This window comes from Phoenix dactylifera, chromosome 7 (assembly GCF_051530095.1).
Source record: "Phoenix dactylifera cultivar Ajwa chromosome 7, Ajwa_hap1_PhDact_Kaust_v1.1, whole genome shotgun sequence".
In the NCBI taxonomy this organism is placed as follows: Eukaryota; Viridiplantae; Streptophyta; class Magnoliopsida; order Arecales; family Arecaceae; genus Phoenix; species Phoenix dactylifera.
In genome coordinates this window covers 29,904,223-29,922,832 of record NC_143196.1, presented here as the reverse complement: position 1 = coordinate 29,922,832, position 18,610 = coordinate 29,904,223, and the positions used below count along the sequence as shown (strand labels likewise).

Below are 18,610 nucleotides of genomic sequence, written 5' to 3'. Positions count from 1 at the left end.
TGTTATATAAGTTCAAGAAAATCTTAAAACAATGTATGTTATTAGGTTATTTAGAACTATTTATTACTTGTTTCTTAAGACAGTGTACCTCAATTTTCCTACTAATATTAAAACCTTGGATACGCCATGTAGCCGTAGGTGACAAAAAGAGGTGTAGTTCACTGAAAGATTAGCAAGAGAGAGATCTTGGAAAATCTCATAGGATTTTTTTTAAAAAAAAAAATTCACGAATCCATAATTAGATAACCAAGAAGAAATTCAATTGTATTGATATTATTGGGGCTTGATTCATGCAAAAACCAATCTAATGCCAACTGGTGAGGAAAATTATTTCAGTTAAAATAAAAAAAATAAATAAATTCAGCTCAATCTCATTCCATATATCTAAGAAATGGCCAGGTAAGAACACCAAAAAAACTTGCATTTAAAATAAAAATAATAAAAATAATTTTTTTAAAAAAAACTCAATGTATCACGTTGTATGAAAGACCATTAAAGTTGCAGTCAGTATTGCTTGACAGCTGCAAAGGCATTTGGTTGCTATTCCATTTCACAGATGGTTCCACAACCCATGATGACCTGGGGAAAAAGAAATAAATACTTGGCTGCTCATAGTTCACTTGAAAGAAAAATAACTGGAAAAGTAGAAGACTAAGAACAAGGGCTTGGCCTGGAAAGCAGCGTAGCCCCTCTTTCAGCCTGATCTCATATGGAGGAACGCAAAACTGCGCTTTAACTTAATGATACATGCTCCCTTGCTAAACCTTTCAACCTCCTCAGTTCCAGGGGAGAGTCTCATTTCCATCTCACTATTGCAGATCCCCACGTAAGTCCAGCCCCAAAACCTGCAGCAGCAATTGTATTGCCATCCTTCACCTTTCCACTTCGAACAGCCTCATCCAATGCCAGAGGGATCGATGCAGCGCTTGTGTTCCCATAGCCAGCCAAATTTGAGATAATCTTGTCCGGGGGCATCTGCAACCGGGTGGCTACAGCATCCATGATGCGTTGGTTTGCCTGCCAAGTTGATTGTTTTTGCCACCTTGATTCAGAATGAATTAGTCACTGAATAATAAGAATTTGGCATTGGCAGGAACTGGTTACCTGATGAAGCAGCAGCCAGTCAATGCTGGAACTTGTTAGGCCAGCTTCGTCCAGTGCAGCTTCAATAGACACTGGCACACACCGCACTGCGAAGCGGAAAACCTCCTTGCCGTTCATTTGGATGCAAGAATATGATGATCTCTTTGGAGGAAAAAGAGGTGCACCATTATTGTTCAAGATGAGCTCAGTTTCCTCATCCTTGGCTATGGCATTTAGGTGCCTACAATGAAGCCACAAGGGTAACAATTGATTTTGAATGTAATGGGCAAGGAATGTGGATCAGATATGAACTTTCTGCATGAAAACTTGAAGAGAAGATCTATACTTTTGGCCATGACCATCACTGTGCAAGTCAAAGCCAAGCAAGCCATCTTCATCATGACTGCAGGCCTGCAAAAATTTGAAAAAGTAGAAGTAAACACACCTTTCAAAGAGATACTCTTTACATGTTACAGCTAAATACATAATTAACACTAAAAATAATGTCAGCAATATGATTACGCGACCTGTGCATGCATCAAAGTGATAAACATATCAAAGAGCATATTTGATTATAGTTGCAGCATTTTACAACATTTGAAAGACAACTGTTATTATTAGGATGTAAAGCAATAGCAAGGTTGCTATGCACCACTATTATAAGATCACCAATTCAATACCAGATCTCTCGGTTCTATTCATTGAATCCCTATGTTACCTGGATCCTACGATTTAGTGTGAAGTATCCATACTGGACACTTAAACATGGAAAATGTTATGGCACTTGGATATGGCTCTGAATATTTAAAGGATCTGATGCTAAGACACACACCGCACCCAACTACAAAGAAAGAAAAAAATTGTGCCTGCCCTCAGAAGTGTGGCACTACGCCTGTGCACATGCTCATTGCATGATGGCATGCCCCATTCCTTGGGTGGCTTTTTTTTTTCTCTTTGTTCATTATGTTAATCTCGTTGCTATTCTATTGCAAGTTTAACTTTCTGTGTTCACATCAAAAACATTGAAATTAATTACACTTATTTGTGGCACTTATATTTTGTGAGCCCCTTCTTTCGATCAGATGGCTAATGGATTTACCAGACCATTGTTGAGACTCCAGATGCATAAGTCCTGCAAGAAGCCAGTTGATATGCACAAGTGCAATCAGAACGGTGTATATTTGTTGTCTTTGTACATTCTATATTTGTAGTCCACAACAAAACAATGTTACCTAGATGCTGAGCTGGGCATAAGCCCTCGATATCAAGGTGTAACAAAGCATCTGAAACTTTAACCTTCAAAAATATTAAACATAGGGCCACTTTAAAACAACATAAAATAGAGAAAAAATACTTTGTTAACCACTTACAATACTTTAATCAAAACACCTACTTGAAGGTAGTATGATTTTATATAAAAGAAGAAAAAACCATGGGAATTTGCTAAAGGAGTTCGAAAACCTTATATGATATAATCTGGCACTTCAAACAGGCAAAAGTTCTACTATCAACACCAGCACCAGTGGACTCCAATTGGGACAATCCAAAACTCTGTGCCTGTGCACCACGTTTCTATAAAGGCTAACATTGGTCATGTCATACAGTGTCATGCATGAAAGCGTTTGTTCTCCAAATTTTCCTAAAATATGAACTACCCAAGTACCAGTTTTTAAAGGGATGGAAACAATACATGGGAGAGTTTCAGATAACTTTTAAACTTCTTAACAACCAAACAGTTAGTCATTCATATTTTTGTTAAGACATATCAGCAACTTTAAACAGTGCAAAAAAGATATATCATTGATGATATTGATTTTAGATTTCAGTAGTCTAAAGCTTGTTTGAAGAACTCATATCACAGTATTTAATATCATTGTCTTGGGAAGAAGTCCCCTATGGAACTTGGAATGAGATGGATGAGCTATTTATTAAAAAGACGACCTTAAGCTTGAGAAGGCAACAGAAAATCAGTTACCTGAACCAGCACAGCGCCAGCAGCATCACCAAAAAGTATGCATGTGCCTCTATCTGTCCAGTCGACATATCGTGAGAGAGCATCTGCACCAATTACTAGGACATTCTGAAACCCACCACCTGTAGTTGATGCAGCATAGTTAATCTTACAGATTATGCAACTAAAAAGATATTGGGCAACCTTGTGTAAATAATTAGATTACCTTTAATAAAACGAGTTGCTGTGATCAGGCCCACAACAAACCCGCTGCAAGCTGCTGTAGCATCAAAGGCCCAAGCATTTTTGCACCCTAAGTCTCTCTGTACCTGAATTTACGTTTACCAAGAACTTTGTTTAAATAGTAAATCTGTGAATACAAAAGGAGAATCCAATAGAGAGATCCATAATTAAACAGAAAAATAGTACGGGTAGACGAGAAAGGCAATCATTTTATACAGTAAATCTTCAATGTAAGAGATCAAGATAGACAGCAAAATCATCCAGTAGCATCTCTATCATCAATAAACTCAACAAATGAACCAAATGCGTGCAAATAAGCAAAAAACTTCGCAAGACTATGATATAGTCAAAAAGCATTCTAGTTTCAGCTTCTGCAGTTTCCAAGTCCTTTCAGATACGAAACTTACAAAGGAAAAGTTAAAGTGAAACAGCAACATATCATATGAGAGGTAGTAAAATTCAAAGTGGAAAGGTGCAGACAGTCTGTTACCTTTGGTCTTGAAAGCTGGCTCACTAAAAGGCTCCATTTAAATCATTTAACTTAAGCATGGAAAAAATAAATGAACTAAGATTGGATGCTAGTAGTTACTTCATCTAATAGAAGATAATGCAAGTTTGAGAATAGCATTCAACAACATTGTCTTTGATAGCATACCCGAGCACCGCAACCGAAAAGGTCATCTGGAGTAGATGTGCACATAATGACAAGATCGATATCATCAGGTTCCACTTGAGCCATTTGAAGAGCCCCCTTTGCTGCTTCTACAGCCAACCCACTGACTGTTTCATTCCCTGTTAAATTAAGATAATTATACACAACAAGTCCAGATATAGTTTTCAACATCATAAAAGATTTGAAAGACAACCTAGTTTTTTTCTGGCACCATTGCATACACCACAGAACAAACATAATATGCATCATGCGATAGCACTATTTTATGCAACTTTGATTGCCTGTTTTAAGACAGCTCCTTGAATTACAGATGCATTTGGAGGTTTTAAACTTAAAACCATGGTATGCCGAACCGGCTTGTACCAGCCGGTACGAACCGGTCCGGCCAGCTACCGGTACGCCGGAGCCGTGGAAACCGGTACTTGCTGGTTCCGTGCCAGAGATAAAGAAGACGAAGAGAAAAAGAGAGTGTGGGGAAGAGAGGGAGGGAGACCACCTGTTGCCGCCATCGGAGATCCGCGGAGGGGCGTCGGAAGCTGGTGGGTGGCGGCAGAGCCCGGGGGGGCAGGGGAACCTGCGGGGCCGTGGCGGATTAATTTGGGGGTTTTAAGTGAAGTCGGCATATCGGTTGCTGACTTCACTTAAAATTCCCAAATTAAAAACCGCGGCCGCGGCCTCGGCCTCCGCCGCGCCCCTGCGGGTTTCCCCGCCCCCCGCCGGGCTCCGCCGCCCCCCACCGGCCTCTGCCGCCCCTCCGCGGCTCTCCGATAGCGGCCACAGGACGTCTCCCTCCCTCTCTTTCCTGCGCTCTCTCTCGTTCTCTTCTTCTTCCCCGGCTCCGGCAAGGAAGAGCTTTCCGGTTCGTACCGTCCGGTTTCGATACAAACCAGAACCGTACCGGTCCGATAGGCAACCGATACGCCTACCGGACCCGGTACTGCGGACCTTGCTTAAAACTATTATTTTATATTTTTTATGAATTCCTAGTTTTTGAATCTAAAGGTTGAGAATTTTTTAGGGAAGAATAGAACATATGAAAAAAAAAATGTGAATTTGAAAAATTATGCTTAGGGCGTGATTGGTTCGCGACTGGAATCGAAATCGAGATAAAAATCGAAATGGATTGGAATGAGAATCAGAATGGTCATATCCCTCGATCATTTGGTTCATGACCGAAATCAGAATTGGAATCAGGATGAGATTTGAATACTAGGGGAGAGTAGAGATTAGATTTTAGAGGATTGGGGCATTTTCCATCCCCTTGAAATTGGAATGAGAACGGAACTCCCTCCAACCAAATGGCTGGAATGGGAGCACTCATTTCCGTTCCCATTTTAGAGTCCAACTCCTCCAAACCAAACATGCCCTCAATGTAGAAATCATTAACTTTGTGATTTCAGAACCTTTTTCAGATCAATCCAACCAAAAACTCAACATTACGAAATTTTCTAGTACAGCCAAAGGTATCCTAGTCAGTTGTTTCAATGCAAGATTAGATATTTCCATGGCAGATGTATACTTATCAAAATTAATGCTTGGCTATGTTGTTTTGTACATCATATGGTCTTCCCACTTGTACTAGTTTCTGGCTGCATAAAGATCCTAGTGCGCTCCACTGGCATCTTAAAATGCCCTTTATTTGGGACAGAGATGCCTAAACGTATTTAGATATCTTGAAAATGTTCTGGTCAGATACCCCATCACCAAATTGTATTTTCTTTGAAGCCTTTTAGTGGGACATATCATGTAAGGTGGTTCGTGAATTCTTCATAAGAAAATAGTTTACATGCTGATGGAAGTCAAGATATGTCTGACAAAGTTTTCATCCAAACAAAGCACAATATGTGTAAACTAGATCACCATATCGATGATGGAAGAAAAGGAATGATATATTAACAATATAATACCTGTAAGGACACGCCGGTTGCGAATCCCTGTGCGAACAGAAATCCATTCATCTGAAGTTTCAACAATTTGTGCAAGGTCATTGTTAGAAATCAGAAGCTTTGGTGCAGCTGATCCACATCCAACAAGCTTCGAACCCATTCCAACAACTCTGTATATTTTCTTGCTCAATTTAGAAAACAGTATCATACTCCAAAGTGCTTACGAGACAACCTCTCAAATTCCTTTTCAACTTCATAAACATCTTTGAGCCACTTAAAAATAGAGATCAAATTACGAACATAATTAACATAAGTGTAGCAAAGTAATATGTGTATGTTATAGCCCACAGCATAAACATGCAATTTGTAAATGTCATATGACTGAGTATACTGTTCAACGAAAGTCATATCTTCTGAGCAAGGGACTGAACTCCATCAGAAAAAAAGGGACCAGGAAACAGATTAGAGAAATCATTGCTAATTCATCTACATTGAAAGGAGGCCTATTAATGTACATATCTTAGGACCAAACTCTTTGGTTTCTTTTTTTTAATGTTATTGGAGGTGGTGACTACTGTAGCATTAACCATGACATGTAATTAAATCAGCTTTATGAGTCTATCTTCAATCGTCATCCATATTAAAGGATACATCCTTTTCCCATCACCTGCTTCTGAAGCCTTCTCTGAAAATTTCTACTTATCCTTTATGAGTCTAATTCAGCATTCTCATATTCACCAAGCTCATCTAAATTCTTATATGCTTGAAAAATCTTTACTGCCTATCTTTACACATGGACCCAATTGCAATCTAACAAGATTTTTCCTTGAACCTCGAGGGAGTGTGGTAGCCGCACACTAATCCATCAGTATCTCTCTCCATTTATCATGCTCTAATTCTGCTGGAAATGCATATCAGTGCATGTGACTTAGAAGTATTTTAAAGAAGTGGATATCTTATAAGGTTTGTTAAAATAATTGTAATGGAATGGAAAACAAAGTACGATCATCGGTAACCTTCAATATCTATCTGGAAAAATATAAAGGCCAATAAACTGAAATAAAAAAAAATATCATCTTTTGCGCAAAGCAAGAACTTGAAACATAATGAGCAATGGGTAACATATATCATAGAATTCTAAATAAATTTTATATGGGAGTATGCTATAAAGCAGAATTCTTTGCCACATTGCAGCTGTCAGTGAATTTTCTTTTAAGAAAAAAGTTTACATAAATTTCAAGCAAATAAACAGTCATGTAACTCGCATTTCTCAGAAAACTGCTAACATCAGCGGACATAGTAAACAAAACTGGCCAAAAAAAAGCATCTAATGTCAACTATTGGAGTTCTTTTATCTCAAAAGTGGATTTGGGATATTGATAAAATATATGGAATCTAACAGATAGAATTGAAACAAGAACTTTAGAGCCAATGCATTGCCTGCAGATAGGACATTGCCTGCAAATAGTCCTTGCTGTTAGCATGTCTAGAACATTGTCTGAAACTGATGATCACTGAGTTTATTAATTACTGGTTGACCAAAATTACTGGTAGATGAACAAAAATCTCTCCGTATCCAGACATACAACTAAGAGAACAGAGGGATCTAGTTTTGATCATTGTCTAACTTACCTCTTAAGAAAAGAAAAAAGTTTTAAAATGAAAGAAATAAACCAGTTTACTTCATTGATATTTGCTACTGCTTTTACCAATTCTTGATTTACCAATTCTTGCAAAATGTTATAACAAATGTGAAATCCTGTGTAGATTGAACATAAGTACCAGATCTGCATTGTCTGCTTGAAAATCTCTTACAATGCTTATAATGTCTTGAAGTGCCATTTTTCCATCCAGCAGAAAACCGAAATATTCCTCATTGTTCAGTTTTCTTAAGCTACATAATAAGAAGTCTTTTCTCGACTTCAATAATCTTTTAAGTAAACTGTTCTAAACAAAAGATTCCATAAATTTTGATCACGTATATAGGGAAGTACCCAGCGCCCCACTGGCTGGTCCCCAAGGTTGGATACACTAAAGAATCATTAAGAAGAACTACTGGCTTTTTCGAGTGACATAATGCACCTGCTGAACATAGATGGAAGACCACCCTAATACCATCATTTCATTAGTTAGGCCTCGGCTGCTTATATTAAAAAATAACCTTTTGTTTAATAAAGTAGTGGTAAATTCTCAGAATGGTTCAAATTGAGCAAACCATATAGGAATCGATAAGATAATTTTGAGCTCGATCAAACAGCGAGTACACAAATGCTTGGATCCCAATTTTACAAGATTTGGCGTGATGACTTGTAGAGAAATCCATCCTAGTACCACCAAGACCCGATCTTTAGGCACCCAAAAGAACAAAGTTTGCAAATCTCCAAACGAAACGAGCCATTAAGTCATGATGAAGTGACAATTAGCAACGAAAACAAGATCCCCAACACTCAAATCCAACAAAAAAATTCCCCGGGAAAAGGGAGGAAAAGGGAAAAAGAACATACCTTGGAAGACGAGGATTGGAAGAGGTGGTGGCGGCTCCCAGGGCGGCGCAGCACCTGAGCGGCGCCCTCCTCGCATTCCTCGCCTCCAAGAAGTGGCCAGGCCGGAAAAAGCCAATAGGCGCCAAATTTCTTCCCCGGAAGAACGGGGCAGGCGGAGAAACGAGCCCAGGAGCATTAGCCATCGCAATCGGCGACGGAGAAAGGTAAAAAGAGAACGAAGACGGAAGGGGTCGCCTCGAGATCTCAGAAGAGGAGGGGAGGAGGAGGTAGGGAATAGAGGAGCGAATCAGAGCGCATGGCGACGAGGTTAATAACGTGGTGGAGAGGTCTCTCCGTCTCGGTCTCTTTCTCGCGGGCTCTGCCCCCGGCTTTGGGAGCTCCGCCGCGAGGCAACACGGAACAGAGCGAGAGCGAGAAAGAGAGAGAGAGAGAGAGAGAGAGGGCGTTCGCAACTACTCCTTCGGAGCTTAGCGTCTGAACCGAAAAGGCGAGACCGGGCCGGGCCCGGTAAGCAGACCGAATGCGAGCCATGGGGAGAGTAACGGCTAGCGGCTGTTATTACGATGGCTGCAGGGCGTTTTTGAATCGCATGAGATGAAGCATGGTAACATGTTGAGAAACTTGCATTTGACACTGAAAAAACGACGCGTATTTACTTGGTTTACAGAATGAAGATAGCATTCGAGTATAATAACATCATCAAAGTACACTCTTGGGCTAACAAAGAACAAGTAGTTTAATGTAGAATTAACGTTGATCTATGATTTGAACTATCAAATACATGACAGTTTTTTCAGTGATGTTGTTAAAAGAGTCCATTGAGTAAGATGACCTATTTATGACAGTTGATGGATGGTCCATGCCTCTCAATTTTCTTATCTTTTGATGCTGTGAGGTGTTTGGTTTGGATCTATTAAGTTTAATCAAATCAGGTAATGCTGAAATTCAAATCGAGACCGTCGATATCCAGCGCTCGATGTTTTTACTGATCAGGCAAGTTAGCTTCCTCGCCAAATTAAATATTTTGACAAGCAGAGAGAATCCACAAGTTGTCATAAAGTTTTTAGCCAACATTTAATACAATTATACATTTTTTTAATTAAATTACATCGATAATGGAAGGCCAAACCATATTCTCAGGAGAATTTCCATAGCCTAAAAGTTACTTGGATCCATCAACCCTTTTTAGAATTTTTATTGGATTTGACCAGGTAAGGATCTATAGCAGTGACAAGGCTTCTCTATCTTTATAAAAGAGGAAAACGGCAAGCTCTTGCACATTTTCAGCACTCAAAATTGCTTTAATAAAGTCTAGGTAGGCACGTGGTTGGAGTTTAGTTTTAATTCTTCTTGTTGAGCTTGACCTTAACTATGATCCTTCAAACTACCCTGTCCTCTTGTGATTGTGAAAGGATGTTATCCAATCCAAAAAGGTCCTAATTTCATATTTTATTCTCGCCTTTTGTTACATTACCAACCACCATTACGTGATGTTTTGTTATATTAGGTTCTCAAATGCGGTTTTATTGGGAAGTGCAATGTTTTGTGTTACAAAGCCGACTGTTAAGTCATATCAAGCCTTTTGCATTTTTCCTAAGTTATATATCTTTTAAAAAAAATTATATAAGATAATAGTTCCTTTTTCATTTCTCACTAAAAAATAGTTATATATATATATATATATATATAGATAGATTATAGTGTTTTCTTAATCTTATTTATATAAGTTAATGAAGTACATTCTCACTATCAAGTTTGAATGAATGCAATTCTGTTTCTTCTTTCATTAGAGAAAACAAAAGTTTTTTTCTCAGAAAGGTGTCTTGAAAATTGTACCTAGCATATGCATTAAGTGCAAAGATTGGTGGAGTTGATCCTTTGGAGCGAAGGAGAAGCTTCCCCGGTAGGCCCGTCAGGCCTGGCTATGGCCACGTAAGACCATGGACCCCTTGGAGCATTAAAAAAGCCAGTACATACAAAATGGGTCAATTAGGCTCCTCCACTTCCCGGTGTCATTAAGCGGCATATCGACGATTCATTTCTTTCTTCCGACAAGTTGGCGAGTATGGTGTTATTGCTCGTGATCATCCGGTCTACTAGCTCAACGGTGCATCGGACCAATAAAATGCCGCCATATGGACATTTTTTGGCCACATCAGCAATACCAGTTCCGCCCCCTCTTTTGAGCCAAATGGGATCCTCTTTTCCTCCCCTTCTCTCCGTGAGCTCTCCCATGACTTTGGGAAGCACGGTAGCCACCATAGCATGTGCTGAACGGTGGCTCTTGCCCAGTCTGTGCAAAGCTCGGTGAAACCTTCGACCTCATAGATTCGTTTTGGATCGACTTTGAAAAAGGGATCTACTCCACTAATTGGACGGACATCATTAGCTTTCTCAAAAATACCGATCTTACAAATGGCCTTGTCGGGTTGGAGCTGCCGACAAAACCCCATGGAAGACCGAGGTACTCCATCATCTAGATGAGGTTGAAAAGGTTGGTATTAGTCCGATCGTGGATAGCAGCAATAGAGGTACCCGACCGGGCCAAAAGTTGGACGAAACAGGCGTACTCGACAGCACAGCAAATTTAGGTCACTGCGACATTAGAATTGATAATGACAAAGGGGTGATGAGGTACTCCTCATGCTTCGCCGATAGTTTCATTCATAGCCAGAGTCAAAGGATCCGTGGGTTTGCCGAAAGTTTGTGAGGAAATATTTTTCAATCCGCATCTGTATTTATTCATTTCCCTCCCCAAAATCTAACATTTCTCTTTTTTTTAAATTTTTTTTTTTATTATTTTGTTTACTGGTAATCTTAGCTGATGCGATGAATTGATACATGGGTTGTTGGATATAACTTCTTGATAAATTGGGATGCCAATAAGGGGGCGGGGAAGGAATGGATTTATGTGGGACATGAGCTAGGCCACTCTAATTTTCAACTTATTATATATAACAAAATCATACAGAATGCAGATCTCACAAACGGTCGCACAGAAAGCTTCATCAAAAAAGGTCGCATGGAGATGCCGGACCAGATTGCCATCCATCCGCATAATAATCCTGTCAATATGCCAATCACAACCTTTTCCCCCTGATCGAACGGCCGATAATTCTATTCGCGTCTCCCCTCGAGGACCTCATCGCTTCGCTTTATTCGCGGGTCTACAGCCACCTATCTCCGGCGAGCTCGAGAGCGCGAGGAGATCAGCGATGCCTTCTCCGATCCAAAACCCTCGCCTCCTCCTCTCCCACCGCTGCCTTCCCCTCCATTTCCCGCCAAACCCGTTCCCCTTCCCGCCAAATCCCTGCCGTCTCGTCCACCGCTCCGCCGCCGCCCTCTCCCCCCAGCCCGCCCCCACCCCCGCCTCCCAAAACCTAGCTATCGCCGCGCCCCCCTCCTCCGAGATCCTCTCCATCCGAGAATCCCTCCTCTCCCGCCGGAGGACGGCGGCGGAGATCGCTGCTGAGTACCTCGACCGCCTCCGCCGCACCGAGCCGCAACTCCGGAGCTTCCTCCACGTCTCCCAGACGGCGATGCGGGAGGCGGGAGAGGTGGACCGGTTGGTGGAGAGCGGGGCGGAGCTGGGGCCGCTCACTGGAGTTCTGGTTGCCGTGAAGGATAACATTTGCACCGCCGATATGCCGTCGACCGGTGGGTCGAGGATTCTGGGCAGTTATCGGCCGGCTTTTGATGCCACGGCGGTCAGGAGATTGCGGGAGGCCGGAGCGATTATAGTTGGGAAGACGAATTTGGACGAGTTCGGGATGGGGAGTACCACCGAAGGCTCGGGCTTCCAGGTTTTAGTCTTAAGCTTGTCGCTTTTTAGGTCCCCTCCTTGCTTCTGCTTGATAGTGTGAAAAAGTTTCCAATTTTTGGTGATCTTTTACTTTCTAGATAAGAATTGGATAGCTTGAAGCAATTGAACAACTCATTTTGTTAGATTCTGATGTCTTTGGTTCAAATTACTCGAGATCTAATGTTGGAAGTGGTAATAATTGATAAAGGAGAAGCGTAATATGGTATTAAGCAGAGAAAACTTGCAAAAGGGTCAAAATGTTTCAATTTTTGATCGCCAATTCATTAGTGAATTTATTGAATAATGTATAATATGATAGCATAAGAAGTTTTTATGTTCAAATGTTCTTAGGTTACTACAAACCCTTGGGATGTATCACGCGTCCCTGGAGGATCGTCGGGTGGTTCAGCTGCTGCTGTCTCTGCTAGACAATGCGTGGTATCTCTTGGAAGTGATACTGGTGGTAGTGTGAGGCAGCCAGCGTCTTTTTGTGGTGTTGTTGGAATGAAACCGACCTATGGGCGTGTCTCTCGATTTGGGCTCATGGCTTATGCATCGTCATTGGATGTCATTGGATGCTTTGGTTCTTCAGTCGTTGACACTGCCATTCTTCTATCCGCAATATCTGGTCATGACAGATTAGACGCGACTAGCAGTAAGCATGTAACAATTTAGACACCCTCATTTGTCACTTTTTATTGCAGTGAAGTCCCCGTTCCACATTAATTGACTAGTAGGAATCATAAAAAGAATTACCAACCAACATTTTTGGCCTTTTCATCTGTTTTCAGGAGGTTTCTGACTATGCACCTCAGTTGGTTTCACATGATCATTTGGAGTCTAAACCTTTGAAGGGACTAAGAGTTGGGGTGATTCGGGAAACTACTGGAGAAGGTGTGGACGTGGGAGTGATGTCCTCTGTTCAGGCTGCTGCTTCACACTTGGAACAGCTTGGATCAATAGTCACAGAGGTTTTCATCTTCATAAATTTGCCCTTCCTTTGAATTCTAGAACTATACTATAGAATGACTTATTTTCTTTCATCTTTTACCATCACATTCAGTTGCAGATATTTTCTTGCTTTGTAAAACATTTATTGAATGTTATGTATGATATTTTGCACTGTAGGTATCATTACCTTCATTTTCTCTTGGTTTACCAGCCTACTATATCTTGGCTTCGTCAGAAGCCTCTTCTAATTTGTCACGCTATGATGGTGTAAGGTGACAGCCTACTGATTAATTTTGTAGCTTTTTTCTTTTCTTTTTAAAAAATGCATATAGTAGCTGCTGAGTGTTGCAACGTTATATCAACATTCAGCCAACTCTTTTATCAGGTATGGATACCAGGCAGCAGCTGATGAATTAAGTTCGCTTTATGGAGATTCCCGAGCTAATGGGTTTGGTCCTGAGGTGCGGATTCATGTTCCTCATTTTGATTCTGAATTTGCATCTTTTCTGAACTGCTATAATTTAAATCACCAAAATTCTTATGCTTGTTTTCTTAAATCAGATGTTAAATACAGATTAGTCAGAGGGTGGTTCATCTGTCAATTGACATTTGCTTAAATTTGTTTAGGTCAAGATGAGAATTTTGATGGGAACATATGCTTTGTCTGCTGGATACTATGATGCATATTATAAGCGTGCCCAGCAGGTAGGTTATGCATGCTGCAGCTACCTTTTAGCGCGCTCTCTCTCTCTCTTTGCCTTCTGTTGTTCATATATGCATTTGCATCTATATATATGCAAAATGAAGGAAAACAAGAAAGAAATGTTAAAAAGGTCCATAAAGAAGATGTTCATGATTTTTATAGCTTTCTAGGTGAGGACGTTGGTTCGGAAAAGCTTCAAGGATGCATTGGATAAAAATGACATTCTCATTTCACCTGCAGCACCGTCAGCTGCTTATAAAATAGGTATGATGGTTCTTATCTTTACTGTTTAATACAGATATTCCTTTCCACTTACATCAGCATGTAATATTTTGCAGGCGAAAAGACCAATGATCCACTAGCCATGTATGCAGGCGATATCATGACTGTATGAATCTTGCATTGTCCTTTTTTTCATTAGTCTGGTTTATCACTTCAGAATCCATTAATTGCAATTAGATATGTCGACAAACATGTGAATGCTTTCTTTGTGGTACTGGTAGTTCAATATCCAAAAAGGATCTTGAATCGTTAATTGAACTAAATATGAACTGGATATGTTCTATGTTGAATATTTTATGTCAGCTTAATGTTTATATAGATCATATGTGGAACAAAATGTAGTGCAACATAAAGGGGAAAAAAAAGATGAGCTTTATTTGTTAACCCCAAGCCACTGAAGAGTAATCTTGAAAGGACAGTCAAGATCATTTGACTATCTTCACACAAGGCACTTTTCCGTGTTATTGAGGTGGTAGCTGCTAAGGATTTCCATGCCACTTGTAGCTAATGCTAACTTTTCCATTTTCAGAATATGAAATTCATATTGATGCCAGTCTCATAAGGCATCACTATTGCATTACCACCTTGGAGAAGGGGATGCCCTCTGAAGTAATCGCCACATGCTGCATCTCCATCTGACCAAATGCCAGATTAATTGCAGATGATGTAGTTTTTGATGAAATTCAGATACCACATTATCTTAATTTGGCTTATCTTAATTTGGCCTGAAGAAAGTTGAATGTGACATTAAAAGTTATAAACTTTGCAGTTAGCATGCCTGCAAGATGTAAGCTAAAACATGCTGTGCATGTTTTTGGTAATTTGCCTTTCTATAAATAGCACCTAGGCTGTGCAACAGAGTACCCTTTTCCAATATTCTGTTGTTGCATGTCTTGGTGTCCTTTAGTTAAGCTGACAGAGCAACAACTGGCTCTATATCTAAAGTAGAGTAAATATATAGGAGAAGACATGTTAGGAGGCTTGTAAGAAGCAGGCAAGTAATGTTTCCACTAGTTAAATAAGAAAAATGAGTGTGAAGAGTTTCTTAGTGCTGCGAGGAGAATTATTAATGGTTTGTTACGTAGCATTAAAACTATTAAGTTACCTAACAGAATTTCAAGATTGATTCTTGGTTCTTCTTTGTCTACCCAGCATAACTTGGAACCTGAGTTTTTTTTTTCTTTTTAAATTCGTTGGTACCATGTATCACTGTAAATGAAAGGGTCTTTTTTTCAGACTTCTTCAATTAGGATTGCTTTTAAACAGCATGCTGAGCTAAATTATAATTTGTAGAGAAATATTGGCTATATTTCAAAGAAATGTTAGCTAATAGTTAACAGCATGCAGGCAGATGTTATGATTTTACTTTTCTTTATGCAGGTAAATGTAAACTTGGCTGGGCTCCCTGCACTGGTAGTGCCTTGTGGGTTTGTTGAAGGTGGACCTGCTGGCCTTCCAGTTGGCCTTCAGATGATTGGTGCGGCCTTCCATGAGGTGAGTCATAATCAATCCTGCACCTAGAATTGCAATGTAAAGCTGATGGGAGTGTTATGTAATCCTAAAACTTACCGTGTTTATGCCATTCTCCCATATTCATTCATGCCTTTGACTAAAATGCCTTGATGGAGGATCTACTACTTGAGTCCTTGTTCCTTTTGACTACACTGTTAGCATCAAGACCTTAGTCTAACAGGTATTACGCAAAACTAACAAACTTGTGCTTTTTATCCAAAGTTCGAGACTTATTCTCAACCTTTGAAGTTGGCCAAATATATCTGAGCTGAGTTGGGATAGAGAACTTGCTGAATATTTGAAGTCCTAACCTGTAGTACATGCTTTGCCGTTTGTTTGAACTTTAGCAAAAATGCAGACTTGTGAAACAAACTTGAATTTAATGAGCAAGGTTCTGAACGTTGGTTTTGTATTTTACCACAAATCTTGCTCAAGAGTCAAGTTGGAGCTCTGATTTTGGTCATTCAGGAACTCAGACCCACGACAGTGTAGTTTCCTGAATTGATAATTAGCTCCGTATCAGCTTAATATTCTAATTTAATTGTTGCTTATATCCTTGTTGTCTGCACAGGAGAAGTTGCTGCGGGTGGGCCATATCTTTGAGCAGACGCTTCAGAATTACAGATTCATTCCACCATTGTTAGCAGAAAGCTAGACTGTGGATAGTTTTGTCGCCAGATGAAGAGGAAGGTTTCAGTATTTGCTAGTTAGGCTCTTTAACATATCAAATTTTGTGTATTTTTTACTTTCTTTATGTATTTGCTCTCCTTTTATTTTAAATGTATATTGATTACTCTCTGCGTACGCATGCCGAGCACGTGTGCAGAACGAACCATCTGACTGATCTTGTTATTAAGCTTCTGTTGGTTTACTGCGTAATATTTGGCATTGACGAAGCTAGAATGCCATTTCTTCAACAAAGATGGGTGATCAACTCAGCAGTTCTTTTGGTTCTTTGATATGGTTCTGGAGAAACTTGTAACCAGGTTGTGATGGATGAGACAAAGGATGTTGGGGATCCATCGGAAACACTCCGGGAAAAGAAGGAATTGTGCCAAGGCAGGGAAACTCATAGGGCGGCAGTTGAGGTCGCCCTTCTCCATTGATTTCCTTGATTAAGAAACTGCGATGCAAGGGGGAGGAGATGGGCGTTGCTATGGCTTGTGTTCAGATCGATCTTGTGGAATCTCAGCACTCTTGTATACATATGACTGCAAGGGAGGAGGACTTAGCAGCCTTTCAATATGAAAATATACCCATTTTTTCGCTTCTCATGTGGGCGTGTTGGTCATGGGGTGGATTCTTGCTCATTCCCGCCTGTTACGGCCGATCAATGGACTCTGGATTGCTACGAACAGAGTTCTTGTTAAGATTGGGTTGAAAAGACGGCTAGACTCTGACTGTAAACCTAACTTGACCCAATCCCAACCAAACCTGAATATCTGGGTTCATCCTAGTGCAGACCTGAGTGGCCCGTTGGGTTTAAATTTTTGTCATCGACTGGACTTGACCTGACCCAATCAGCTAATGAGTTAGATTCGAGTCGATATCATGACTCAAATATGAAAACAAATAAAGTTGGGATCAAGCATGCCTTATATGAACCAACCCATTTGCTATCCTCAATAGGGTCTATATTGATAGAGTTGGCTGCATCTTCCAACGACAACCATAAAACCATTTGTTACTACTTATCAAAATAAAAAAAAACTAAAAGTGAAATTATTATATACCATGTTTATATGTTATAGTTCGTAATGCATACTAAAACAACAACAACATACACAGAAATATATATATGCAGGCACGTAATACACACATACATCCTTAAATACTTAATTCTTAAACTATCTAAAAATGACTTAATTTCCTATCGTCTGGATTTTAAACTAACCCTAATCATTCTTTAAAAAAGAAAACATAAGCCACTAAGAATTTTAAATATTGCTACAATAATTTCAATTAATTTTTTAAAAATTTGAAACATACAATATTATACTGAGGATTTAAAATATTACATTGAGCTCTCTCCTCAATCCACCGACCTACAAAGACTTGAGATCGATTTCTTCTATGCTAATTAATTTTCCAGCTGAATGATGTCACCTTCCTTGGATGTCTCTTTTCCTAACCTGACATCCATGCAGCTTAATGATTGAATATCATGTCCGCAATGTCCTCCACTGGGCCTACTACCCCAGCTGAAATCCCTTAGCATTGATGGAGCAGATGCAATCAAAACCATCGGACCTGAATTTCTTGGCTCCCGTGCATCAATAGCAGGAGGGACTGCATTTTCCAAGCTTGTAGAGTTGGTATTTGGCTCGATGGACAACTGACAAAAATGGTCATTTGGTATGGTGGAGGGGGTTGGTGAAGAAAGAAGAGGAGCCCCCAAGTTGCTGCCTCGTCTCAAGAAGCTGGAACTTAGAGTGTGTCGCAAGCTGAGAGCGCTTCCAAAAGGACTACAACATGCCACCAGTTTACAGGAATTGGATCTAATGGATGCCGACAACTTAATAGAAATCGACAACCATCAAAGCAAAAGTGATTCTAATTGAGTCTGCAACGACAAATCTCAACCCTGCAATTTTCAATTATTCACAAAGTTTTGTACCAATTTTTGGTGGAGAATACTAGAATTAGCCCATGATTCAAGGAGATTGCTCAAGCTCTAGCCACCATGCTCTTCTTCTTGGTTCGAAACATCCCTCCTTTGCATATATTGGGCTGGACTTGAACTAATGGAAATAGAGTTTGGGTTTACTTGGAGATCTAAAAAAAATAGAAGTAGGTTTTTTTCTGCTTCAAAATTTATAATTATCTCAATATAGGATAGGATGCCTAGCAATTAGGAAACTTTCTGATATAGTTAGAGATGTGTCAGGTCTTGTTTGAAGATCGATGTATTAGGTGGAGCCCAAAAATTGAACCAAATCTGAAATCTATGTTAGATTTGAGGCGTATATTTTTCAACTTGTATATCATCTAAATCTGATTTAAGTCAACAAAAAATTGAC

At 39.9% G+C, this 18,610-nt stretch overlaps 2 protein-coding genes across 12 annotated transcripts; one reads left to right on the top strand and one right to left on the bottom strand.

The window, feature by feature from the left end:
* Nucleotides 1–474: 474 nt before the first annotated feature.
* LOC103713166 (beta-ketoacyl-[acyl-carrier-protein] synthase III, chloroplastic-like) lies at nucleotides 475–8,816 on the bottom strand. Of its 8 annotated transcripts, none has more exons than XM_088701575.2 (9): nucleotides 8,341–8,788; nucleotides 5,858–6,006; nucleotides 3,933–4,069; nucleotides 3,261–3,363; nucleotides 3,059–3,177; nucleotides 2,183–2,215; nucleotides 1,430–1,494; nucleotides 1,105–1,324; nucleotides 475–1,017 (listed from the first exon to the last, which is right to left on the bottom strand). In XM_088701575.2, exons 1-9 carry the CDS (start codon nucleotides 8,520–8,522, stop codon nucleotides 796–798), a joined length of 1,230 nt encoding a protein of 409 aa, XP_088557701.2. In that variant the 5' UTR covers nucleotides 8,523–8,788; the 3' UTR covers nucleotides 475–795. The 8 variants fall into 8 exon arrangements, with proteins under 8 accessions (XP_088557701.2, XP_089780540.1, XP_088557702.2 ...); XM_089924414.1 differs by having other exon boundaries at nucleotides 475–1,042; nucleotides 8,341–8,784; XM_088701576.2 differs by having other exon boundaries at nucleotides 5,858–5,908; nucleotides 8,341–8,734.
* Nucleotides 8,817–11,011: 2,195 nt separating this feature from the next.
* LOC103713165 (Amidase family protein) lies at nucleotides 11,012–16,531 on the top strand. Of its 4 annotated transcripts, XM_026806989.4 has the most exons (11): nucleotides 11,247–12,143; nucleotides 12,494–12,805; nucleotides 12,934–13,113; nucleotides 13,271–13,365; nucleotides 13,479–13,554; nucleotides 13,721–13,798; nucleotides 13,967–14,060; nucleotides 14,135–14,184; nucleotides 15,459–15,572; nucleotides 15,707–15,771; nucleotides 16,162–16,531. In XM_026806989.4, the coding sequence occupies exons 1-10, from the start codon at nucleotides 11,313–11,315 to the stop codon at nucleotides 15,761–15,763; spliced, it is 1,887 nt and encodes a 628-aa protein (XP_026662790.2). In that variant the 5' UTR covers nucleotides 11,247–11,312; the 3' UTR covers nucleotides 15,764–15,771; nucleotides 16,162–16,531. The 4 variants fall into 4 exon arrangements, 3 of the variants coding, with proteins under 3 accessions (XP_008798214.2, XP_026662790.2, XP_088557700.2); XM_008799992.6 differs by lacking the exon at nucleotides 15,707–15,771 and having other exon boundaries at nucleotides 11,012–12,143; XR_001879798.5 differs by lacking the exon at nucleotides 15,707–15,771 and having other exon boundaries at nucleotides 11,278–12,143; nucleotides 13,959–14,060.
* The last annotated feature ends 2,079 nt before the right edge of the window (nucleotides 16,532–18,610 follow it).

What these genes read in the sequence shown, in the direction of transcription:
- LOC103713165 (XM_008799992.6), top strand. Translation starts at nt 11,313, where the DNA reads ATGCAGATCTCACAAACGGTCGCACAGAAAGCTTCATCAAAAAAGGTC. An exon ending in ACGCGACTAGCAGTAAGCAT is followed by an intron (nt 12,806 to 12,933) that starts GTAACAATTTAG and finishes ATCTGTTTTCAG; the next exon opens with GAGGTTTCTGACTATGCACC. An exon ending in ATTATAAGCGTGCCCAGCAG is followed by an intron (nt 13,799 to 13,966) that starts GTAGGTTATGCA and finishes ATAGCTTTCTAG; the next exon opens with GTGAGGACGTTGGTTCGGAA.
- LOC103713166 (XM_088701575.2), bottom strand. Translation starts at nt 8,522, where the DNA reads ATGGCTAATGCTCCTGGGCTCGTTTCTCCGCCTGCCCCGTTCTTCCGG. An exon ending in CTGGCGCTGTGCTGGTTCAG is followed by an intron (nt 2,216 to 3,058) that starts GTAACTGATTTT and finishes GGCTTCTTGCAG; the next exon opens with GACTTATGCATCTGGAGTCT. An exon ending in ACTGGCTGCTGCTTCATCAG is followed by an intron (nt 1,018 to 1,104) that starts GTAACCAGTTCC and finishes TCAACTTGGCAG; the next exon opens with GCAAACCAACGCATCATGGA.